At 40.8% G+C, this 26,991-nt stretch overlaps 1 protein-coding gene across 1 annotated transcript in view; it reads right to left on the bottom strand.

The window, feature by feature from the left end:
- slc30a2 (solute carrier family 30 member 2) overlaps positions 1-26,085 on the bottom strand; it is a gene marked incomplete at both ends in the record, with an annotated part of 32,266 nt that extends 6,181 nt beyond the window's left edge. Inside the window, 4 exons of the mRNA XM_080744185.1 lie at positions 2,548-2,701; positions 3,578-3,724; positions 17,368-17,579; positions 26,003-26,085. Coding sequence (XP_080600311.1) covers positions 2,548-2,701; positions 3,578-3,724; positions 17,368-17,579; positions 26,003-26,085 — 596 coding nt within the window. The remainder of the gene's footprint in view (positions 1-2,547; positions 2,702-3,577; positions 3,725-17,367; positions 17,580-26,002) is intronic.
- Between the last annotated feature and the right edge of the window lie 906 nt (positions 26,086-26,991).

The following is a 26,991-nucleotide window of genomic DNA, read 5'->3' as shown; positions in this document are numbered from 1 at the left end:
AGATAGAGGAGGCAAGGTAGGACAGAGATTTTAAACACATTTGCGGCCCGTGGGGGGCTACTGTCTGGCCCACACCAACCCCAGTAATAATGGTGGTATAAGAGCAGCAACAACACTAGTATATTGTCGTTGTCGGGTGGAAATCTTGTATCTCCAAATATGTATGTTCTTTCGCAAATCATACAAGGCCATCGCACAAAAGTAGTGAAAACAGCAAATCTATGTTGTGTGCTTGTAGATCGTCTGTTTTCACTAGTTTAAATCATTTTTAAAATGATTTTCACCCGACAACGACGACAACTGTCGCAGGAGTAGCGGGAACGCCACCGTCGCCCCCTGCAATGTTGTGGCCCTCGGCTTGGTACCTTAGACATAATTCGGCCCTTGGGGAAAACTAATTGGGGAACCCTGACATACACCCTAGCACAGGGGTTCTCAAACCTTTTTAGGCCGTGGCCCCCAACATAAACACATTTGAACTGTCTGGGGACCCCCACCCTGACAAGCACTTGGAATTGTAGGTATTACATTTAATGTGACTCGGTTTCACAGATAAATATTGTGAAAATAGCAGATCTACATGCTCACAACGCCTCGCGTTGTGAGCATGTAGATCAGCTATTTTCCCAATGTTCGCCTCTTGCTTACTTAATATTTGACGGTTTGGCCAGTTTGGTATTAAAACAGTTTTGAAAGTCCTTAAATTGTCACTTTATAAATGTGCAGATACCCTGTATACACTTATACTGTGTCTTGGTTTGTTTACCATTGGAAAAAAAAAATACATTAAGCTAATCATCTGGGGACCCCACAAAATAATTTGGGGACCCCACTTAGGGTTCCGACCCCAAGTTTGAGAACCACTGCCCTAGCATATCTATTCTGGTTATGTCATAATAAGGTGAACAATCTGTGAAGAATTTGAACATTTGGCAAAAATAGGCGGCCATTGGGCATGTCTATGAGCTTACAACACGGTGCATGAGCTTATAGATCAGCTATTTTAAGCGAAGTGATTTGGTGTAGAATTAAAAAAAGGTTCAGACCCTTGGGGGACCTTAGTCAATAAGGTTTAAGTGGTTAATGATCTTTTGGTCCGTAGCGTACAGGGATCCTTATCCAAAACACACTACCAAGCTCAGTGACGTTCACATTGTCATGAAACTATTTTAGATGGGGGAGATTTGGTGTATTTGAGTTGTTTTTAAAGGTTAAAAAGTGCAGCCCCTGGGGGACCCTAGACCCTAGTCAATAAGCTTTAAGTGGTTAATTATATATTTTGGTCCATAGCATACAGGGATCATTATCCAAAACCCACAACACACTACCAAGCTCAGTGAGGTTCCCTTTCTCATAAAACCACTCATTCTTTTTTTTTAAAGATTTGTTTTTGGGCTTTTTATGCCTTTATTTGATAGGATAGTAGACTGACAGGAAATGGGGAGAGAGATGGGGAACAACATGTGGCAAAGGTCGTCCGGATCGGGAATCGAGCCGGCGACGCCAGCAGGCATCATAGCCTAGTATGTGGTGTCATTCTTAAAGGTATACTTCACCCCCAAAATGTTTCGCATCCATTTTGTGTCCTCTGCCTTTTGATCTGAACTATGTTTGAAAAATACACATCACACCTTAACACGTTGCAGTCCGAAATAGAATGGTGGTTGGTAGATTAGCCGTGAAATTTCTATTATTGTATTGTGATCTGAGACATAATATTATGTTTATAAACATGACCCCGCAGCCCCTCCATCTTGAACAGCGCCGCTGTTTTTTCTTTTTTTTCCCCCCCCAGGCCAGTAACTCACCATGATTTTCTCGATCTCCGTTGGGATAGAATGGGGGTTTTGGCCGATCGTCGATGTCCCCGTGCGTTTCGCGTGCGCGATCCTTTCACGTAAATGTCCCCGCAAATAGTCCATGTGTGACTGAAGAACAGAACTGAAAAGTTTCGCTAGCATAGCCCCAAGCATGGCTGCAGGAGGAGCTCGAGTGTGTAGACAGTAAACGGATGGGTGGAAGGTGCCTTGGAGAAGGAGAGGCGCTGACGTCACCTCTGCTTCATGCACGGTCTGCATGAGCTATCAGTGCACGAGTGGTGACTAGGGAAGGTTAGACGATCGCCGATTTTCGGATCAAAAGCTTTTATTCCGGTTTTAAAGACAAAGTCCGGGAATGTACGACGTGGCTGAGAGTCCCTGGGGGGATGTGCGATATAGTACGGTTTTAACATTAAGGGGCTCCCCTTGGCTTAGAAGGTGTTAATAGTGTTGCAAGAATGCTGCGTTCAGCATTTTTTTGTATCCCTCGTTTGCTGAGATGCTTACTTTATTTTGGCTATTGGTTTGCTGTGCATGAAATTCATTATTTCCCAAACATGTCACATACAACCAGTCCAAGCAGAGTCGAATTTCATGCAGCAATCATGCAGTTTTTAAAAAGTATGTTATGTTCCGCAAGTCACCCTCACCCTTAAGAATGAAATGCCTCACAAACCCAACCCCAGACATGCTCCAGATCAGAACCCTAACTACAACAACAACGTACACAATGTTGACGATGAGAGCGAAGGCTGAGGTGATCAGCATGACGCGGCCCTCGATCTCGTAGTCGTTGCGTACGATCCTCTCGATGGCCAGGTAGACCAGGGCCCCCGTAACGATCCAGATGGACATGACTGACAGCAGAGCTCCAAGGATCTCTGTCCAATAGGAGAGGATATGAGAAGAAAGTCAGGATGATTTAATGATCAATTATTGGACTAACATTTGAGCAGAGATATCATATATAACAGTATAATATAATAAACAATGAAACTACTGTCTATATGCCAGGTTAACAAATGAACCTGTCATCTGTCTAAATCAGGGGTTTTCAAAGTGGGTGACGGGGCACCCTAGGGTGCCGCGGCGGCAGTCCAGGGGTGCCGCGAAATAATTTGATAATATTTCGAATTTATTTGGACACTTGAAAAAATATTTAGTGTCATTTTAAACTTGAAGTACAAAGTTATTTTCAGTCAGTTCTAACCAAAATGGCTATTATCTCAACGTTTTCCTCGCAACTTAATCACTAAAATATCGTCACTGTCGGGCAGAAACCTCGTATCTCCAAGCTTCAAATGTGTACGTCATCTCAAGACACTTCTTGGCAGTTATTCCTCCAGCAGTGACAAGACAGGTGTTGTATGACTTCATATGATAAACTCAAGAAAAGCACAACAAGAAAGGAAACCTGACTTCGGTCCATTATATCTCCCCTTTAATTATGCCAAATGGTATTGTGTTTGTTTGATATCATTGATTAATGATTTGTCACCTTTACAACACAATAAGAATTTGTATTATTAAAGGGGAGATATAATGGACCGAAGTCAGGTTTCTTTTATTTTTGTGCTGAGTTGATTTACCTAAACGGTTCCAGTAAACATTTCTTTCATTCATTCATTCATTCATTCATTTGTTCATCCATCCATCCATCCATCCATCCATCCATCCATCCATCCATCCATCCATCCATCCATTTGTATTTTCATCCATTCACACATCCATGCAACCAGTCTAGAAGGGGTCGTGACCTGATCTGTGCCAGCCATAGTTCATGGTTTTGGTGGGAGGTCTGGAGGAGATCCACAGGGAGAAGAGGCTGACCATCATGCTGCCAAAGTCCGTCAGAAGGTGAGCTGCGTCTGTCATGATGGCCAGACTGTGAGCCAGGTACCCTCCTGCAGCGACAAGAACATACAACAACTGAAGAGAGTAACTGTGTGTGAACAGACTCTGCACCCACTGCACACAAAATGAAGTGTAAACTGAGCTACACTTCCTAACGGCCTGTCCACTGTACCAAGACATCAGAGACACATACTTCCCAGAAGTTCCCACAGGTCATAACCACCCATGGAGAGTTTGAAAACATGACCAATGATGAAAAACTCCCATACCTGCTGGGTGAAGTAAAACAATGTGCAAACACAGCAGCAAGATTCGTGAGCTGCTGTGAAAAGAGAAGGATATCAAGTGGAACCCAACCACCTTAAAAACCCATTGTAAATATCCCTGCTCTGCCTGCACGTAACCGTGATGCATGAAAACTGTTACACTCTTTTCACCTGTACATATACATACATTGTATTGTATTGTGTACACTTCTGCTTTGGCAATGTAAACGTATGTTTTCTCATGCCAATAAAGCCCTTTGAATTGAATTGAAGTGAATTGAATTGTGTGTCGGGGGGATTGAACCTCAGATTAAAGGAGCTATAGTCAACTTTTTCATTGTAGGGCCGACACTTTGTTTACATCCTAGTCTATAGACTAGAATGTAAACAAAGTGTCGGTCTGACAATGGCCAAAATGATTATTTTATCATTATTTTACGCTTTTTGTGGTCATTTTTTTATAGAAACACATGACATATATGAAGCTTATTTTTTTATAAAATATTTTTGAAACATTATTTTTATTTTAGCATCCGTTTTTCAAGAAAAAGTTGACTAAAGTTCCTTTAAGAAAGAGACAAACAAAAGAAACCAAAATGATCCATCTAATCCAAATTGGCTTGTACCTCTGCCCTCCAGAAATACGGAGGGTTTTTTTTTCTCACACAATCTTCCCCAATACACTGTGGACAAAAGAAGAGTTTGCGTGATGCTCTGACGAACGTCTATTGTTCCTTTTGTTGGAGCCACTCAGAGTTTCAGAGACAGCAATATAACTACAACACCCTCTCTTGGCACGCATCCAATACAGCGAGCGAGCAATAACAGAACAGCAACTTTTGGAATTTGGATGGCTCAGATGGTGGAGGAATTGAGATAGCAGGAATGGAGCAATGGGTGAGTTAATATGAACAGAATTAACTGACTGCCTGGAGTTAGCATAACATAGCCAATGGGAAGCCCCAAAGTCACCCGAAATAATATTGTGAAAGGAAAAATATGATTTAATGAAGAAAACCTGTTTTAGCCGACTTTATACCCGAAAATACAGATTTTAGCCGACTTTATAACCGAAAATACCCGAATATGTGCTCCCCCTACTGAGGACAAAGTTAGGCGCCAGCGAAGTCTTCGTTAATTTCAATCCTCGTCTCCTGTGTTTGATGTTACTGTACCTCTTAAAGGACCAGGTCACCTCTGGGACAACTAGATCTTATTTTATTGTTGTGTGGGACAAGAGTTATTTTTTGTGTTCAATCTGTGTTTTTAGATATTTTAGTATTTCAGCCGATTTCAGCATGCTACAACTGGTCATATGATGCAAAATGCATCATACGACCAGTTGTAGCATGCTGAAATACTAACATATCTAAAAACACAGATTGAACACAAAAAAAATTCAGGATTGTGTTGATTGTGTCCTACACAACAATAAAATAAGATCTGGTTGTCCCAGAGGTGACCTGGTCCTTTAAGCCCCAGGGGGGTCCAGGGGAAAAATCCGCCTAAAATGTATGTCCAAATTGGAACAGATGTGGACACAAAACTACAATGATTGTGGCTAATCTTGTCCCACCAAATGTAAGCTAACCCCTGACAATTCACAAATGCAGTGTAAAACATCACATTTCTCCCAAATTGTCCTGCTGTGATCATTTACCTAGGAAAAGATGATTGAAAAAGACCTCCGCCTATGGACAATTTGCCTTCTGAATAGTGAATGAGCCTCAAGACCTCATTGAAAACATATATAGTGAATAGATAAATTGTTCACCAAGGTGTCATCAATTGATAGGCAAAATGGTATGAAACAAAATATTCCAAACTACTGTATGTAAACTCTACAGATGTTTTAGTGAGAGTAGTGCTGTAATATTAGTAATGTTTAAGTATAGGGTGAAAAATGATTAAAACAAGTAACAATAAGTTGTAATAATACTGTAATATGAGTAATGTATGGATTAAAAGTACAATGGCAGCTGATTACTATGCTGTAAGCCCACTGTAACAATAATCAACAAAGAAATTGTAGTTTGATTTGGTCTATATTGATTTATTGACATTTATTGATAGCTGTTCAGAGGTCAACACCTTTTGCCCCCGCCGGTGGGCGCAATGGGGTTCAAGAGGTTAAGAGTTTCTTGAGTTTTGCTTTCCTCCGTGTGGATCCTACAACTCCCCTTCCTGACAGCCAGGGTATCAAAAGTCCAGGCATTCAGCCAATGACTCTGAGGCATCCTTTTCATATGAGAAAATGTTAAACTAGGCTACTAAACAAGTGACTGAAGTTCTTTAAAGCTTTACTGGCTTCAAACACCTCCCCCAAGTCATTTTAGTCTGACAAAACATAAGAGAAAATGAGGAAAAGGGCACAGCAGCGGTTCTGTGTGTGTTGTGATAGATATCTAGATAAATGTAACTATTACTTTGTTTCTAAAGTAACCAGAAGGTCATGTCATTGGCATAGTGCCGTGTCAAGGTTTATATTCTAAGCTTTGGGTCAACTGAGGAGTGAGGCACTCTCTCACCTGTCACCAGAATGTCGTGTCCTGTCATTCAATTGTCCCTGACTGAAGCCTTACATGGATGTACTCTGATTTACTCCTTCTGCTATTCCTGTAATCCTGCTCTATATAAGTGTGACGGTGCCCAGGGAGAGGAGGCACAGTTAAGCATGCGTGTGTCTCAAAGAGCTCTTGTGTAAATATATTGTTAAATAAATATTGTACTCATTGCACTTTCACCTTCTGGGAATTCAATTTATTATATTATTATTAGTATAAGTATGATGCTTAAAGAATTCTATTACAGTGGCGACTCTGGTGGGACCGGCATAATCTGTCTGTCAGCTTTTCTCTTTTTCTGTACAGGACACACTGGCTATTGATTCAGAGCAGCTGACGGACAGGGATCGCCGGTCGAACTTAACCGAGGGTGAGAAGTATCGTGAATACAATATGATTTGGGAGGCCAGACGTGGTCATTATAATTGCATGTACCCGGGACAGGCCACGACATTTTTATGCGGCTGTCGTACTTGCATGAACAAAATTTAATAGAGAGATGCCTTGCATGTATAGAAGGTATCTACCGTATCTCGGAAGTATACTGTTTAAACGTACAGTACCCGTGTAATCCGGGGTGAAAGCTAATACGTAGCTCCACGTGATCGTGGGTTGTTTCTGTTAAAGTACAGTACCTGTAGGAAACCAGGGTTAGGGTTGATTATCGATTGGGGAATCGCCTTTCGGCAATAATCATCTCGGTATAGGATATTGCATGACGAAATATTCTCTAAAACGCCGCATGTGGGCGAGTAATTATGAACGTAATCAGGCGATCATAAATGAACGTAACCAGACGTGAAATATGTAATTATGAAATGGTCGTATATATTTAACTGTGAAAGCCAGACTTGGTTGTTAAATAACTATTCCATGTAGTACAGTTGTGAGCATCTTTCTGGTAGGCCATGTTTTGGGGTGCCTTTATGGGCATCCGTCTCCTGTGAAAGTTGCTTACAAAGGGGGGGTAGGTATGAATTTAATTTATGCATTTATGATAATCAACTAGAAGTGGGTAGTTGAAACCAGAACCAAAATAGGAATCGGGATCATCTTTTCTTTTCTCTCGCTGGGTTAAAATGGCCTGGGAGAAGGTCTTATGTCATTAAGACATTGGGTAGACTAAATATAGGTTTTGACCTTACATTTTTTGTGAAAAGCATAAGTCTCGAGCTGCTGGGGGTGTGAATGTGAGGCCGTGAATGTAAGGAAATGCATTTTCGGCCTATATCAAATAACTGATGCTATTGGAAAAAATACCAGGCGGACGGGAGAGTCCGTTACCTTGTATAACTAGTCAGTCGTGGTCGAGCGATCAATATATCTGAAATGAAGAAACTGTTTCGTTGAGTGGTAATAAAGAATCCACGACCACCAGGGTCAGCTGGGAAAAGAAAGATTTTAGGCTATAATTTAAGCCTATAAAACTACAAATTACACATTATTATTTGTCTAAAGTGGTAAAGCTACAACAATACCTAATTAATTGAGGTCTATGACCTGTCAAACTCTTGTGAGTCTGTCTGATACGGCAGCTGTCTGCTTCTGTTACGTTCTATTCTCGCCGTACAACAGTTACGCGCGGTGGGGGGGTGACAGAGCGCCTATGTGAAATGAGCAGAAATAGCGTTAGCAGAAATAAGGCTTCCGGCGCTGGTCTCTTAAGAATAAGAGTATCCCTAAAGCCGGCTATAATATACATTATGTAGGCCTACTGCACCTTTAGTTTGAAGGCTGGAGCCTGGCATATTTCTGCCGTCTCTCAGACCGGAAACGTTCTTTCTGCTCACTTCACTTCACGGACCCGTCAGAGCTGCAAGCTGACAGCGCGGTGAAATGCGCTGCGCTGTGGGCTTGTAGGTCTGCTATTTTTAAATGAGATACAGGGTCACAGCAGGCAAGGGTTCCTTTGCTGGCTATTTTAGTAGCGTACCGCACCGGCCATACGAAGAAGCGGATAGGCCTACATTGAGGAGACGATTGTTCTCGTGCGTCAACGCTTGCATAATCATACAGCAAAGGAAACCTCGGCACAATTAAATAGACATTATTTGATTTAGATCTAAAACCCAGGGACACGTTGGGGTCAGGGAAAACCCATGAGAGTAGACCATTGTAAACTTGTGAGTCTGTTCTAGCAGAACGGTAGATCAGCGGTTTTCAAGGCATGTTGGAGAATATTGATTATAATTTATAATGGTTAATGAAGGCTTAATTTTGTCTTAATATTTAAGTAGGACATAGAAGTCAGTTTGACTATTGAGACTGTATACTGTACTGTGAATGTTAGCTGCAGTGATTGGAAACTAGGCTATAGTTGTGACAGAGTATCTCATTGTTTGGTAAACAGTGATGTTTGAAGGTTAAATGGATGAATTTACATGTATGTGTTGACCAGATCATTCTGGGTTGACCTCTAAAGCTTGACTTAGATTATTTTACCAGGGTTAAATTAAGGTTGGGTAGCAGTCTATTCTTAATTATTAACACTACGGTAAAATCGGTTGGCATTGCTTTGTGCCAGGTATTAAGTGAGGTAATTTGTGGGTGAGAACCACATCATAGACATGGTAGTGGACGTCAGTCTAAATGGTTTAGTAGTTCATTAATAGACAGCTTGGGCTGTGATTGACATTATGCTATTTGCTGACTTGGATAGGACAGTGTAGAATAGCTGGACATGGGGAACAGGTGCCGTGCTTTAGGAATGGTGGGGGCCTGTGGAAGACAACCCCTGCTGTGAGAATAACATTTCTGTGGTCCATCACAAATGTGTGTCAGTCTGGGTGGAATGGCTGTTTCGATATTTGGGCCTATTTGGCCTTTGTACGCTCATTTAAAAGGAGAATGTAACTTATTTCAGCCAGTGGACTGAAGAAGAGATTGTCCAAATATATCTTTAGCTTTGCAGTTTAGCAGTCGTCAAAATAAAAATGACCATATGAACTAATGAACATTGATTTAAAATAGGCTGTAGTCAGCTTGTTGTCAGGCTATTCTCTTCATAGGCCAAGCAAGGACTAAGGGTAAGGGTAGGAAATAAACAGTAGTGCAAAATATATATGGTTGGCTGAAAACTTTATTGATAAAATGTTTCTCTAATTCAGTGAAACTCAAGCAAAGTGATGGTGTAATCTGGTTACACAAGTATGTCACATACAAGAAGTTAAATGTTTCAGTAGAATCTAATTTTTCCTAATATAGACAGTAAAAAAAAAAACGGTTGCCGACCTGTCAGTATATTTTCGCATACTTCAACTTGTGTGGAGACCAGTGCTCGGGGGAGCACTGCTACTAGTTTATTTTTTAAGTCTTAGCAGCCAACATGGCAATTTCTTTGAGAAAGGATAAACAACCGATTGGTTGGATGACTAGCTTTTAAGTGTAACAATTTTAAATTCTTAGATGTGGCATGTAAAATGTATCTAAAGAAAGGGAGCTGAAAAACGGGCACTAAATAGTGGTGAATGTATGTACTTAATATTGTAAGATGGGTAGTGAAATTATCCAATGTACTGGGGTTTTTTCCATGTGAAAAATAGACATAATATTATAATATTATATTATTTGTTATTAATGGAAGACAGGTTAGTAGTCAGATCTAGAAAACTGACTATAAGAAGGTTAGTATAAAACGGTATACGGACAGTGCATGTATTTCGGAGTCAGGACGTAATAGAAATAATTCTCTCACAGCAGCTGTTCGGTCCATAGTATTTACAGAATTGCTTGAAGGAAGATTCTGTGTAACTGTAAAATAAGATCGCATGACATTTCCCACTTAATTACTATCATTGAAGTTATAATTAAATACCAGAAGAATGAAGATAATTGTAACATTGGGGTAAAGATAGTGATAGTGTATGGTTGTATTGTTTGATCATATTGGTATAGGCCAACCCTAAAAAAAGCATAGACAAACTAAGATTCATTACATGGTAGTGGTGAACAAACTGGGGAATCCTTCCAGTTGCTCACTGCGTCTCCATTTAGTGTCTCACTTGTCCCATGGTGCGATTACTGGGAGGAAAACTGCACGTACATTCGCACTTCCAGAACGACATGTGTTGACATGGAGCAACACAATGACTAAGAAGGAATCTAATTCCAGAGACATTTTGAGATTGGCATGACCTACTGTGAGGGGCACACAGAGGTCACCAGGGCACACGGAGGTCGCCAGGTGGCAACTGGCAACAAACTGATGACTCTGATGACGAACATTCCTGGAGTCACATGGGAAGAATGAACTCTCTTGATGAACTAATGATTTTATCTTTCCGTTGACTATTTTTTTTTTTTTTTCCTTGAATGGGTGCATTTCCTCTCCGGGTGGAGCGCGGTGTGGCGGTGGGACATTGATGGATCCGTAGTGAGCTGACTGTGAGTAGAAAGGCTGTTTCTCTAGGGATAAGTGGCTTCCATATGATAAAAAATGCAACATTACTATCTAGATAAATATAGTCCTATGCCAGGGTGATACAAACCAGTATATAGATAAACCATTTACTTATAACTCAATCAAAATTGTTTACAGAACATGTAGAGTTTTGTAGAGTGTTTGAAACCATGATATTTTGGATTTGGAATATAGACCTAACTAAAAGAGGGTGAATGGGAATGAAGTATTCTGTGAAATTTGAACCCTATTTAAAATACTTTATAGTAGTAGTATGCTTAGTTAATATGCCCATAACTATGTATACTGGGATGGTTCTTAACCTTGCCAGTCATAGGACAGTCTGTGAAGAGAATTGTCTCACTGAAAATTATTATGCCCAGGAGAGGAAGTGTTCAGCCGTGGGGTAGTCCTTTGGACTTAAGAGAAGGTCCCAAGGATGTCTAACAATAGAAGCCTAATTTTTACACTTACATAGGATAAGTGTCACATTGTCATTAATATTGGACCCAGATCATGTAAAATAGTGCAGTGGCATGGAATTTAAGAACAACAGTGGCTCTTCCGACTAAATAGAGTAGTCATCTTAAATCTATTGAGATTAGAGTAGGAATGATGCATTTTTATATGAATAGAGGGGTCTAATGTCTTAGACATAAATAATTATAATATAACTCTTATTTTGAATGTATTGACATACAGTACTGATTCTATAATAGTTGGACTCAAGTAAATAGGTACTTTAGGTAAGCCTACTAGTATGTACTGTAGGTATTTTCTGACTCTGGAATAAACATACAGAAGGACAACAACAAAAATAGTATTTATTATTTTCAGGCTAGATCACGCCTGGTGACCACTTACGACTTGGTCTGCAGTGGGTTGGAAAGTCCGACATGGGACGTTGGGGGAGACAGGCAGAGGTCAGTTCAGCGGTTCAAGCTTGTAATCACCCAAGGGTAACGAAAATAGCTGAATGACAAGAACGGTGTCGTTTTCAGGTGACAGTAATTGACTAGGTTGAAATGAGGACATTCAAAGATTGAAAGGAGAATTATACCATGGAGTTGGACTAATGGGAATTCACTATAAAGTTTGGCCTTATAGTTCTGTCATTTCTCATAGGATATCCATAGGAGTAATGTTGAGCTTGTTGGAGTAGTACAGTACATTGCAACAACGGATTGATCTATGTATTAGATGTATTGCACTACTAATAGGCAAAATGAAATCGTACCAATTTCCTCCATAAAACAAGAAAGAAGTCCTGTGCCGGATAAAATAATATATAATTCTAGGAAAAATATATGTTTTATACATAGGGGGGTCAGTGTGGAGTTTAACATTTAAGTTGTTAAGTTAATACATGCAGGCTTAAACCAGTGGGCTGGTTGTTGTTTACTTCTATTTTAGTTAATAGTGAGAACACTTACGGTGGTTCCTAAGGACGGTAATAATCGGTGTTGGGGGATAGCATGTTATTAGCAAATTGAGCCCTCTTATTTAACTAATAAGCACTATCCATGAAGTTCCTAGGAGTTTAATGGATAAGGCCCGCGACATGGGGTCAGTCAGCATAAACTCGAATGGGTCAATGCGGTTGTATTCAGTTTCTAATACGACGCTACTAAGCCAGGCTTGCGTCACAGGTGACATGGCAGTCTGGTCTCTTTCTTTATTTTTATTTTTTTATGGCTTGCTTGCCCCGCCGCCGGCCCCGCACTGCCAGTGGCCCTGTTGGGGGGGGGGGGTTTATGTGTATTTGAGCCTGCCTGCTCCTAATAATTATTGGTGTTCTTGGGTGAGCAGCGCGTCACAGTGAGAGCTTGTACTGTAGGTCATGCTCAATTGGGAGACCGGGATGCTTCGGTTTGGAGAGAGTGAGCTTAACCAGTGCTTCTCAAAAAGAGGGGGGAGGTAATATATGGATTATAAAAGAAGTATAAGAAGAATTCGTATAAGAAGAATGGTAATATAAATCATAAAAGAAGACAGGATATGAATTAGCCTTTTTATGAGCATTAGGCTATTAATTATAAGAGGACTAGAAGAAGTTACAATTATAGAATGACTCTAGTACATTTTCAGGTTTGTTTGGTCACCTGTTCAGTTCTCTACTGGCCAGAGGGACTCCTGCTGGGTTAATGACCAGCTGATAGAAATGGGAGGTACACCCTTGGAGTCACTGTATGTTTGGGAATAACAGGAGCCTGAACCACAGGCCACTGCCCACTGAATTGAAATGCAAGGAGTGCATGTCTGAGGTTGAGTGATACCCGGGTATATTGAGCATATATGGGTCGAATATATGTGTATGTATGAGTGAAGACAGTGTTTTTTGAGAATCACTGGTTTGTTGGAGAATAATGTTGAATGCATTATACGGAGTATGTTTTCAAAATTAGGATGTTTTCGAAAGAACAGTCACGCTAACTATATTTTTGATTTCTCTCTATAGGGAGCCTGAGTCCCATTTTGGACGGAAATGAAATATATTGTATGTCATGGGATTGTCTAATGAAAGATTGTTTTCTCCCACGAATCACTTAGGCACGGAGAAAGGTGTCAAGTGTTTTAATGCAAAATTGGGTCCTCCCATGAAAGGATTTTCCAATTTTTAGGTGCTGAAATACTCTGGGGGTCTTAAGAGAGAAACACATGTTAAGTTGTGGATGTCTTAACGGATTTCTCTTTTCTTCCCAACATACTGTATGTGTTGTTAACATAAACTAACTAACTAAACCCGTAACAACATGTCTATGCTATGAAATATTGTTGCGTAGATGAAATGTAATTACAGGAGATGTCAAAATGTTTCCAAAAACATTGAGTCAATATGGTAAAAGAACACTCCTAACAATGGAAAAAATGGAAGGAAAGATATGTCAAATATGTCTAAACCCTATGGTAAGAAAATACTTCCACACATTAAGGTATGTAAAAATATAAGGTATCATTCATTATTGCACTATTTATGACCATTTTGTACTACAAATTGAATATTGTTTAAGTGATAAATGCTCCCCATTGCCATGTTGGAAAATACAGAATATTGATGGCTGTATAGATTATGAAAATCATTCTAGGTTAGGATGTGATAACCCTTGGTGCTGAGTTTTCTATTTCCAGTTTTATGAAATCCAATAAATTAAACCATACATGAAAGATGAGACGGAGCCATAAAAATGAGATGTATGGAAACCAAAAGATGTCTGGGAAATCACCATGGAATTGCCGCCTTGCATCCCAACCAGATGAGATGATAGAACTGTGCAAGGGACATACCCTAACTGCCTTGCATCCCATCCACTATGAAGGACGCTGTCAATCCAACTGCTATGAGGACGTTGTGATCGGAAAAGGGGCATGGAAGCCCTGTGTCGTGACATTGCCCAAATAAGGGAAGAAGAGACATTACGAACCAACCTAAGAAGGAACTCATTCATTCAAGTGGAGAAGAGTGCAGGAGAAACACATACACAAACGAAATGCTGGCTTTACGAAGTGATCGCTCAAACCTGAGGGTCGTAGGATGGAATTTTCCCAAGATATGCATCATTGGTTTTTTGCCCCTACCAGAATTAAAACGTGTTTCAAAACTGATTTTTGATCCTCCTGTAGATGGAAAACAAAACTCATTACATTTACTGTTTATGACCATATGTTATATGATCAAAAGGGAGGAATGTGATAGATATCTAGATAAATGTAACTATTACTTTGTTTCTAAAGTAACCAGAAGGTCATGTCATTGGCATAGTGCCGTGTCAAGGTTTATATTCTAAGCTTTGGGTCAACTGAGGAGTGAGGCACTCTCTCACCTGTCACCAGAATGTCGTGTCCTGTCATTCAATTGTCCCTGACTGAAGCCTTACATGGATGTACTCTGATTTACTCCTTCTGCTATTCCTGTAATCCTGCTCTATATAAGTGTGACGGTGCCCAGGGAGAGGAGGCACAGTTAAGCATGCGTGTGTCTCAAAGAGCTCTTGTGTAAATATATTGTTAAATAAATATTGTACTCATTGCACTTTCACCTTCTGGGAATTCAATTTATTATATTATTATTAGTATAAGTATGATGCTTAAAGAATTCTATTACAGTGTGAAATGATGTCATAAATAGAAGCACCTCGTAAAATTGTTATTTCAAAGTGAATAGTTCATTGCACCCAAAAAGAACATTTGGGTTTACAGTACTGGCTAGGAAAGCACGGTACTACTCAACTCAGAACTTTGACACAAAGGGGAATGTCAAGTAAGCACAGATGTTCTTTTCCAGCAACACCCTGCCTTCTTCAAGTGATTCAGGCTCATTTTCACACAGTTACAGGATGTGTATGCACATCCACAGTTGGCAGCGCGTATTTCCTAAACCCACCAGGATTGAGTTAAGACCCGCCTCGCGGAAACGCCCCTCTCAATAATCTTAAGTATGAAAATGCATATGAACCTTTTTACAGTCTATATATGAACGTTAGTGCTCTTAGTGCAAAGTAATACTGTACCTACTACCTACCGATCCATTACAATAATACACGCAGCATAATACGCACAAAGCCATATCCAAACTATAACAATTTAACTGATAATCAGTAAGAGTTTATTTTGAGTACAGTAGGACTACTAGTGACAAATTAATAGCGTTCTCAGTACGTTTTTCTCTTTAGCAAAGTTACAAAGTTTTCCCTTTTTTAAACACAGTAGGCCTACAAAGTAAGTTCAGTACAGTCACAGTACAAGTTTTAAGATTGTCTTCATGCCTTTACTAGGTCTGACTTTATCCACCCTCCATGTGTCCGGAAAGGATTTCAGCCACTCCTGGACATTCTCGCGTTTCCGCAAGGCGGGTCTTAACTCAAGCCTGGTGGGTTTAGGAAACACGCGTTGGCAGCAGGCCAGAACAACAACAATCCTCCAATGTTGGCTATTCTACTGAAGTTGTTGTAGAGGGAGACATTACTAGAGTGACAGCAGGGAGAGACAGGGCAGGGGGTGACATGCAGTAAAGGTCACCAGGTTCGAGCATTAGAGCCTATAGGAGATTTGCTATGCACCTCAACCACTAGAGTCTAGACCAGGGGTGGGCAATTATTTTTTCCATGGGGCCACATGGACAACAGAAAATATTGTGGAGGGCCGGGCCAAAAGGCAGTGCTCCCCGCAAACTAAACACACAGCTTCCGACTTCAGTAAACAAATACTTTAGCAGTCCAATTTTTGTTGAAAGTCCGGCATTCTTTTTTTAGCCAGTTTAGCCATTTTTGATGGGTAAGATAAGGCAGATCGTCTTGACGTGTGACCAGTCTGACCACCTGCTTGTTATTGAGACAACATCCAATGATCAATTCACGTCCATATGTACGTAAATCAAAAACTTCTAAATAAAAGAAATGCTGCTTTAGTCCATGCATGAGGTAAAATTGGAAAATGTGTTTATTTTGTAATTTGCCATTAACCCTACAAGGGCCGGTTAGAGTGAACCGCACAATGCCCAGGTCTGGTCTAGACCATCGGCAACCCCAGTACAAACGTATCTAAAGCCCCTTTTTGACTGCAGCTTTAGCACCACACCACACCACATAAAAATATCTACATTTTCCATTACACAAAAGTACCCCTATCAGTAAGAAACAAATTGACCCTTTTAACTGTGATTATAATACAATATAAATTTGTATTACAACTATCCTAATTATAATACACTATAATGGATTCTAACTGTGATTATAATACACTATAAAGTATTAATGTATTACTATGATAATTATAATACACTATAACAGATTATAACCGTGATTATAACGCAATAGAATCTATTATCATGTATTACAACTTTATTCTGGATTCCTGGTGGTCTAAATGAAAAGTCAGTGAGTGATCAGTCATTATGAAGTGTTTGGCCCTGTTTGGCCTCGCTCAGACCTACTCTAGATTGGATACTTTTTAGTACCACGTTTAGTACCACTTTCACACCACTCTACCCATGTCCTTGTAGTGGAAAACCTGGCACAAGTGGGCGGCGGGGAGTGGTGTGGTGTGGTGTTGGGCCATGTCAGTGGAAAAGGGGCTTAAATGGATGCTTATGGGTTCATTTGGCTTTTCTACACTCTCTGCGTTAAATACTGCGTTAAAGTGTACTCCCATTCCTGCTAAAGCCTATTTTTTTTTTTTTTGCAACCCATTTTCTCACCCAGTGCCAACTACCTAACCTGTAGTCCTGGTTTCCGTTCTCCCCCTGCCGTGCCAGGGTAATTGGGGAGCACCCGGCTGGCTAGGGGGAGGTAGTATAGAAACCAGGACTACTGCATGTTTTTGTGAGGGCATCTACCCTAGGAGACACAGGGAGAACATGCAAACTCCACACAGAAAGGCCCTATCGCCAACCCCACCTAGGGTGTGGGCGCTGATGACGCGGAGGGAGGAGCACGCCCCCAGCGTTAAAGCCCATACTTGAAGCTCACCTATGACCTCTCCGATCATGAAGATGAGACACACGGCGGAGGCGATGCAGAGCTTCTTCTTGGCCAGCAGCTTGTCAGCGCTCTCCTCCTGCACAGAGACCTTGTTGCCATGACAATGGGCCTTGACGGGCCGCTTCAGCTCGATGGCCCCCGACACACCTCCGTTCTCAAAGGGGAAGCTGGGATACTGCTCTTTAGATTCTGACAGAGAACTGGAGGACATAAAGAGAAAATGAACCATCAGTGAACAGGGGCGTCGCACCAAATTCTGGGCCCTGGGTACAAGGATTCACAAGGATCCCCCCCGTGAATGTTCTTCACAGGGGGAGGGGGTTTAACCCATTTAGACTGGGAACGCATTATTACGCATTGTTTTGTTCTTTAAAAATAGCAGATATACAAGCTCACAGTAAGCTTTTAGATCTGCTATTTTTGAAAAATCATGGAAAAAGTCTTAAGAATATTTAAAATCCTTCTAACTTTTTTTTGAAAAACCTGTGTTTCTATGTCAGTGGTGCACAAACCTTTTCATGTGAAGGACCCCCAAAATGATATGTATTTGACCACGGACCCCCATCTCAAAATATTTAGTTCCAGGGACCCCCCCAGAACAAAATTTGAGTTACAAATGTCACAAAAAATACATATATTCAAAGATTTGCACACATTTTCACGACTTTTCAAAAATAGCAGATCTACAAGCTCGCAGCGTGGCACTCGGTGTGCTGTGAGCTTGTAGATCTGCTATTTTTCAATAGCTAAAGTATACAATAATTAAGGCCCCTCCAACTTGGGCCCTAGAAACTCAGACCCAATATTCCCCCCCTTGTGACGCCCCTGTCAGTGAACAAGAACAATGGTTCTGTACCTTTTCTCTTCCTTTTTTCCCCTCAACACTAAATAGCCAATCTGCATGCCCACAATGGGTTGCAGATATTTCTGACAAATATTTGCCTGTTATTACATTTGGGGGCAGCCATAACTAGGGATGGGTATCGTTCACCTTTGAATCAATACAATACCTTTTTCGATACCTGGGAATCGATATGATACCCTTTTCGATACCATTTTCGATAATTTTTATTTATTATTATTATAATTATTATTTGCCTTTTTCTATGGGCTAGTTTACACACCAAAATAGGTTATTAAGCCAGTTATTCAGCCATTTTCATGTCAAGAGCAGAGAGTATAGACGTTGGATAATCATCATAATAATAAACATTATAGGCTATTGTCGGCTATTTTCCACAGTAATGAGTGTAGCCTACTAAAGCAGTCATTAAACTCTCAGTAGCCCAGATGCGACCGGCCAGGGGTGTGTTCAAGAGTATCGAAACGAGGTATCGTTCGTTTTTACGTGAACCGATACTCGATAGTATCGACGTCAAGCGATCGATACCATTAAAAGTATCGCAGACGATACCCATCCCTAGCCATAACTGAACGGGTGGAGACTAGCCCTCCTGGAAAGCAGGAGGTCCCAGGTCTGAGCCCTGCAACGTGTCAAACCCATAACCTGAGAATATGATGAGTTACGTAAATAGGTCTAATTAATGAATTATGGCCAGAGGTTAGGGTTATGGTTTGTATGTTTTAATTAATTAAGATGAAAGAAATGAACCAGAAAAGACAAAATGTCTAATTAATGGTGAATGGGGATTACTACATATGCCTACTACATTTTAAAAATGTACTCTTCCAATTTCATATCATGCTCCTTTACATATTCAGGAAACCTTTCAGCACAGATAGTTATTTGCATAACTATGAATATTGTACACATGCTGATCTGTCAGTGGATGCTTCTGTAAAGCCCTTTCCCTTTATGCTCAGTTGTCAGTGTCTCACCTGAGAACTACATATGTAGCTCTCTCTCTCTCTCTCTCTCGTGCAATACACATCAGATTAGAATTCAATCAATGCACAAATGCTGACTTGTCCATTTTCCTCATGCACATGTACAGAGACGCACACACGCACACACACACACACACACACACACACACACACACACACACACACACACACACACACACTGGCTCATGGACTGCACGAGAGGATGAGTGGCAATGATGTGTCTAATGAGGTGGAAAAACCTCATTTGGGAGATAATGCACATGTTCTCACACACGCACGCACGCACGCACGCACGCACGCACGCACACACGCACGCACGCACGCACGCACGCACGCACGCACGCACGCACGCACGCACGCACGCACACACACACACACGCACACACACGCACACACACACACACACACACACAGGACCTTCATGGGACTGCCCATGCAGGGGATGTTGAATAGAATCAGTGAAGTGGAAAAACTGATTCTGTTCAATCACACCACTGGGATGTGGGAGCAAACACCCACCCCCACGCACGCACGCACGCACGCACGCACGCACGCACGCACGCACGCACGCACACACACACACACACACACACACACACACACACACACACACACACACACACACACACACACACACTCTACCAAAGGCATAGGCTATATAAGTATATTCAATGTGAATTTGGTTGCACGGAAATATGCAACAACAGTATTATTTGCACAGCATTCATTTGGTCTGTGAGATCAATGCTCTAAGACAGGCCTAGACTCATTATGTTGGCACGCCTGACACCAAACTCTAAATGGACACAGAAAGACACAGATACAGAAACAATGGCATAAGCAACACAGACAGATAGACAGACAGACAGACAGACAGACAGACAGACAGACAGACAGACAGACAGACAGACAGCTACTTGACAACAGATAAGGTTATTATTTAAAAAAAAAATAAACATCCTTATAGTTTCTGAGAAATTGGGCCCTTATAGACATGGACTTCAACTCCACCACCTTCCACACTCTCCCATCCTCCCAGGTTAAGCAGTACACTGACTTTGCATGATCGACAGCACACGTGTGCACAATCAACACTGACACACTCACTGAATGCACAGTGCAATGCACCATTAACTCCAACAGCATATTACATCGATAGGCCTTCACCTGCATCTGAACAGGATTTACAGAACAGAAGACTCCAAACATAATGTATAAGAGCACATTAACAAAATACATCACTCTCAACCACAAATAAGAGATAGGCTATACATTTAAACCAGCTCTGATATTAAAAAAACTAATTCTAACAAATTCTGTCCCATATCCACCAACGCCTCTATTTCCAAAGTTTTTTGCACCCTTTTTTACATTTCTTTTATTAAAGGTGGTACTGTCACCTAAAGGGGTTGAGGGGCAGATTACACAGTGACATGAGCTTCTCTGAAAACGGTCTGAAACAGTCTGAAGCTCATGTCACAGTGTAATCTGCCCCTCGCCCCTCCAACAACAGCTGACCAGTACAGTAAGTAGTCATACAGCCAGGCTATACAGACAATTAATTTGATTGGCTTATAATTGTGCATCCCCACAATGACATCATAAAAATATTAACTTGTTTTTTAAGATGATTCTTAAAGTGACAGTAACCCTTATAGGTGACAGGCCCCCTTTAAATAATAATAGCAACAATTCACACAAGGCTCTGACCACTGAGATCTTGGGCCCTAGGACCTGCAAGGGCCTGTTAGGTAATCCACACCTGCATGCTTGTTCTAAGCCAAAAATCAGGCCTTCTCTCGATTCTCTCCTCAAATCCATTCCATCTTAAAGAAATATGAGAAACTTGTTATAGACCAGCCAGGCAGTCCGACTGTGGACTTCGGTTTAAAACTAAAACTAAATTTGATGTGTATTTATAGTCCATTTAGCAATGTTGAGTGGACAGTCAGTCAGTCAGTCAGTCAGTCAGTCAGTCGCCAAGCTCATCATTGTCTAGCAGTGACGTCAGTTCAGAAAAAGCTAAGGTATGGCAACATGACTGGTGTCTTGCACGCGCGCGAAGGCTCGCGTGCAAGACACCAGTCATGTTGCCATACCTTAGCATTAGCAACAGGCATGATACATTTATTTTATTTACATTTAAAAGTATTTCCCCCCGTTTCTACGGTTTCTTGGGCTGGATATGGCAGCCTGGAACGGTTGTTCAAGTGCAGCTAAACTTGGCATGTTAGTAAACGTGCCACAATTAACAATAATGCATTGCACCTATGCAGCTGACCTGCGGAACCTGGGAATATACCATTTTGTCAAGATGGGGAGAATACAAGTGTGGAGAATATAATTATAATACCTTGTTAAAGTGACCATTTTGTTACATTTTGCATTTGTAGTTATTTTACTGTAGCATAACAACATAATAACCAGCAGATAGACAAAGAGACATTCATGGATTTATATTTAAATGTAACTTTTATTTCCCCCCCTGGACCCGGGTATGGCAGCTGCATACCCCTGCCATACATTGACGCCCCTGTTTAGCCTGTTCCTGTCACCCATGATTTTAGATTAATTGGCCTATAATATGCATTCCAGGGGAAGACAATGCTGTGCAGTGTGCCTTGCTGTGAGTTAGGCTATATGCTATTCAAAATGTTACAAAACGCTCTTAAGGAAGGTTTTACAAACAAAAATTCTCCATGGGTCATAAACATCACAGCGGTAAGTAAACGGGTGAACTACTCCTTTAATGGTGAAACGAGTACCATGGACAGCGACCGCGATCAGCACTGCGTCTCCAGGACCATGGAGAGCGGCAGGGAACGCAACGCAATACCTGTTCTCTTCTCGTTCTACAACAAGGCCAAACACGCACTAAATGACGTAAAGATTTACGTAGGTCACTGGACCATAGGCCTATGGCTATTAGCCCACTGTTTCTCAAACTAATGGGTCGTGACTCGTGACCCATTAGTGGTCGTCACTGACCAGTTTTTATGGGTCCCTTAATTTTTTGGTTTCCTAACATTTTGTTTTTAATTAATAGGCTACTATTATTTCAAAACATAAAAAAAAAAACATTCCTCAAAAGAAGAATTTGCGTGAATAAAAAAAATGCAATTTAAAAATGTTTAAATCTTTTTTTTTAAATTAATTTTAAAGTAATTTAATGAATTAGTAAAGGAAAAAAAAATCGAAGAGATTCCATAAATTAGAAAAATAGCAGATTGGGTCACGACCTACAAGGTCTGCATGTGGAACCACTGTATAGGGCCGTGCTTGGCTTTATCTCGTGAAGGCCTCTATAGGCCTAGTTTTGAACGAAAACTATTCAAAAAGGAATAACACAATAGATGCCGCATTTAGACTATCGTATTTTCAATTCAAATGAAGCGCATGAAGGTGTAAATTATAATGGCAGCGGACATGTTGGGGAATTGGCTACAAGTCACTGATGTGTGAGATTACAGCTGTTCGTTGAATTAATATGCGCGATGATGCATATGCGAATAGTAGCCTATAAACCTATAATAAGCATCTTCCGTCTAAAATAAATATCACCCATTTGATCCACCAAACTAACCCTTTGTAGGGTTAGTGGGCCTAATCGATATTTTGCAGGCCGTTCATTTTATTTTATAGGACCGCATATAGGCCTACTATTATCCTAAATGAGAAAAGATAGGCTACCTCTACCCTGGTCCTTTGTTCCAAGTATAGGCAACGCTTTCTAAATGAACAAAAAGGCATAGTAGGGCAGACTGACTAGCCTATACGTGTTTGTTTTTGATTGAGTACCGTTTAAATGACTCGCATGTCTGCATGTTGCAGATAGGAGGACCCGCCGGGGTGCGTTCGTTCTGTCATCTCATCCTGAGAGGTGACAGGGTGGTCACGACACAGACAGTTTTCCTTTCTTTATTTGTTTTTTAATCGAGATGGGTGTGCATGGGAGGAAATATATATGAAAGGGAATGGAACAAACTGGCCATTTGGGTTGTGAACGATTTATTTGGTGGCCACTGCAATAATTGACCCTAAGAGAGAGAGAGAGAGAGAGAGAGAGAGAGAGAGAGAGAGAGAGAGAGAGAGAGAGAGAGAGAGAGAGAGAGAGAGAGAGAGAGAGAGAGAGAGATGCCCTGTTCTCTATCTTTTTGCAGGTCTTTCAGTTCAAGTATAGGCTATAAAAAGGCAATTCGGTTAAGGCAGGAGAAGCTTGTGATTGGCTGTGCGGAGGTGAAAGTCGGGGGAACGGAGATAGATCGGGACTGGAGGTCGTCTCCACCTTAACCGAGGCGCTTTTTTGATGCACTCGGACTGAAAGACCTGCTAAAAAACACTGTCCTGTTCTCTATCACTTCATTCAAACAGCAACACGTACCATTTTTAGTTTTTCTTTTTATTTACTTGAGTATTTCCAATTTCCAATAGGCCTATACTTTTACATCTTAACTATTAGGCTACATCTCGGATCCAAATTACTTTTACTCCACATTTGAAAACTTTAGTTACAAGTTACTTTGCATATCAATTTATAATATTATAAAACATAATAAACACATTTGACAATAGCCGATCTACAAGCTTGCAACACATCCCATCACTACCGTTGTGAGCTTATAGAGCTGCTATTTTCAAACATTTTGTACTTTTACTTTTGGTAGGTACCGTATACTTTAAGTATGCCATTGTCAACACTTTCATACTTTCAAGTAGGCCTACATTTTGAATTCCGGACTTTTACTTAACAAAGTATTTCTATATTGAAGTATTTTTTTCCCCACCACTATAGCTGTCCATATCCCAAGAGGATATTATGGGATGTCCGCTCTGTTAATTATTGAATGTATTCTCTTCTTCTTCCTGACAGCTGTGGTAATAGCATATCATTAGCCTAATAGTCTGTAAACTTTGTGTCAGTTTAGCGCCCATAAGAGCAGATTGGCAAATTGCTTGGGAAAGTGGAAACGCAACAACTTTATAGGCCTATAGGACAGTGACAACATGGAGATGACCAAAGGAAATGAGTTGACCTTTTATATATGAAGCAGAGAGATCAATACCCAGAACTACAAATAGCCTTTAAAGCAGTGGTTCTCAAAGTGGATTTCAGTTACTCCTTATAGTTTCCTTTGTGGGGGTCTAAATTGACCCTTATTAAGTGAAGTTGGGGAGACCTTCAAATTTAAAAGTGTGTTAATAAGCTATATGTCTATATATAGCCTTGGGTGTGGGTGGGGATATAATAGTGGATTCATTATTAGACTATATATGTTTCTTTTTGGAGACAGGCTAAATAGGCTGCAGTAGTATTTTCGGTGGTGGGGAAGCCATTCTTTCAACAAATATAGCTTATGTGGTTTGAGACGAAATTCTTGTCAAGTCAAGTCAAGTCACATTATTTATGGCTAGATGTTGCAGGTGTAGTGTAGGTGGTTAATGACGCGCGTAGGAGGACATCGAACCTAAGCCTATACTCGCATGTTCTAATGAGTTGTAGGCCTATAGCTGTTCCATACACAAATCAATAATGTGTTCTCTTTTTGTTGTAACAGTGACTGCTGATCTATTTGATTTGCTGAAGAAAAACTATATGTTATGTTTTGGTTTACAGGTAGGATAGCTGGCAGCTGCATTTTTATACAGGCCCTATCCATTGGTATAGGCTGCAGTCTACTCTGACACCCTGAGGAAATACGACGTTTTCAATATTTCACAGCCGATGTTCAGAAATTGAATTCATCTTTGATGGAAGATGCTGTGATTTGCCTTTTTGAGGGTATATGCCTATATATTTCTCGGCTTATCAGAAGAAAACGTTACATTTAAGTAGCTGTTCTTAATTAGAAATAACCAAGGCAATTATGGGATATATTATAGGCCCATTCTTAAATAAATACTCATTTTGTATAAGGCGAATTAAACATATCGTGTTCGTTAAACAGTCATCCATAGATTTTTGGAAATCATTCTAAATGCAGAGAGAATTCTGGGGGGACATAATTCATCCCAACCGGTAGACCTATAGGCTTATATTTTCTTATATCTCATATTTATAGACCGTTTGTTTGTCAAGGCCAGAGATAATATATTTTATTACATTTCTTTGAAGAGTTGATCCAGGCAGAGAAGATGTGGCCTTGCCTAATGACAGATGATGAGTTTCTACCACTGCTCAATGAGCAGCCCCGCGGGGCCGTTTGTCAGCAGGCTGTCCAGAAACAAGCCAAGCATGGAAATGAATTTGTTCATTCACATAAAACACCCACAGTAGCAGCTTAGGGCTCCTGATGGCAACATGCGCTGCACATGCGGCATATAAAGAAAGAACAATGTAAACCCAGACTGCATGGGTTTGTAAATAGGCTATGTTTAAGGCTACAAATTAATGTTATCATGCTTATTATCAGCCTGAACACATGTTATGCTCTCTTCTTCCAACATGTCAACAGCAACAACATTTATTAATAGTGATTTATTTTCTAACATGTTTTTGGGGATCGCATAAATATTGCACAAAAGGCATGTCTGATGCAGTCCTGATTGACTGTCACGTTCCCCATTAAAAAAATGAAAATCGTCTACACTTCCCCAATTCACTTTTTTTTTAATTATTAAATCAACATTATAAGCTACTATAGGCTATTATATGCGTTATGTCAAAAAACGTGATATTTTATCGTAGCCCTTTTATTTTTCATGCAACATTCTATTCAATAAAATTAGCGACCTCTCAATTAACACGTTTACCATGCAGATAAAGTTTCCCTCCTACCTGTTCGTTTTTAGTGAATACATTTTAGAGTTCTTCTCGTGTATGAGGTGAGATTTCTCAGAATTCGCCTGGTTATTATCCATTTCTTTCTGTGTGAGCAGCAGCCTTAACGTGACTTATTCTGAATGTTCTGGCGACGTCCGCCCGGTGACGATCGATAGGTCCGAACCTTTGCCTTTTAAAGGACGCCGAGAATGTCCATCCAGAAGCAGCAGCAGCGCATGGTGGTGATGACAGTCTTCTCGAAAAGAACAAAATCCTTCATTGCAGCAGTGGAGCGGCTGGACAGAAACAGCAGGCTTACAGCACTGACTGAGGACGAGCTGATGTAGAACTTGTGGGTAAGAGAGAGTGGGGCGCAGGGGTGTCGCACCAAATTCTGGGCCCTAGTGGGTACAAGGATTCACTGCGGGCCCCCCACCCATGAATGTTCTTCATAGGGGGAGGGGGGTTTAACCCATTTAGACCAGGAACGCATTATTACGCATTATTTAACTATCGAAAAATAGCCGATCTACAAGCTCACAGCGCGGCACCAATATGTCAAATGTCAATATGTCAGTGGTGCTCAAACTTTTTCATGTGAAGGACCCCCAACATGATATGTAGTAGGCCTATTTGGCCACGGACCCCCATCTCAAAATATTTAGTTCCAGGGACCCCCAGATGCAAAATTTGAGTTACAAATGTTCGCATAGAAAATACATAGGCTATTCAACGATTTGCACACATTTTCACAACTTTTCAAAAATAGCAGATCTACAAGCTGATCTCGGAGCTTGTATATCTGCTATTTATCAATAGCTAAAGTATAAAATAATTAAGGCCCCTTGGGCCCTATAGTAACTCAGTCCCACTCCCCCCCCCCCCTTGTGACACCCCTGGTGGGCGGGCTGGGCTGCAGCTGCAGGTCACAGCTCACTAGCCTGATGATGAGGCAGAGAGAGGGCTTTTCAGAGGCTCTCCAACATTTTCAACTAGCCCTACCT

Source organism: Nannobrachium achirus (genome assembly GCF_963921795.1).
Source record: "Nannobrachium achirus genome assembly, chromosome: 16".
Lineage (NCBI taxonomy): Eukaryota > Metazoa > Chordata > Actinopteri > Myctophiformes > Myctophidae > Nannobrachium > Nannobrachium achirus.
Note: the sequence above shows the minus strand (reverse complement) of the source record. Positions and strands in the feature narration are given on the sequence as shown.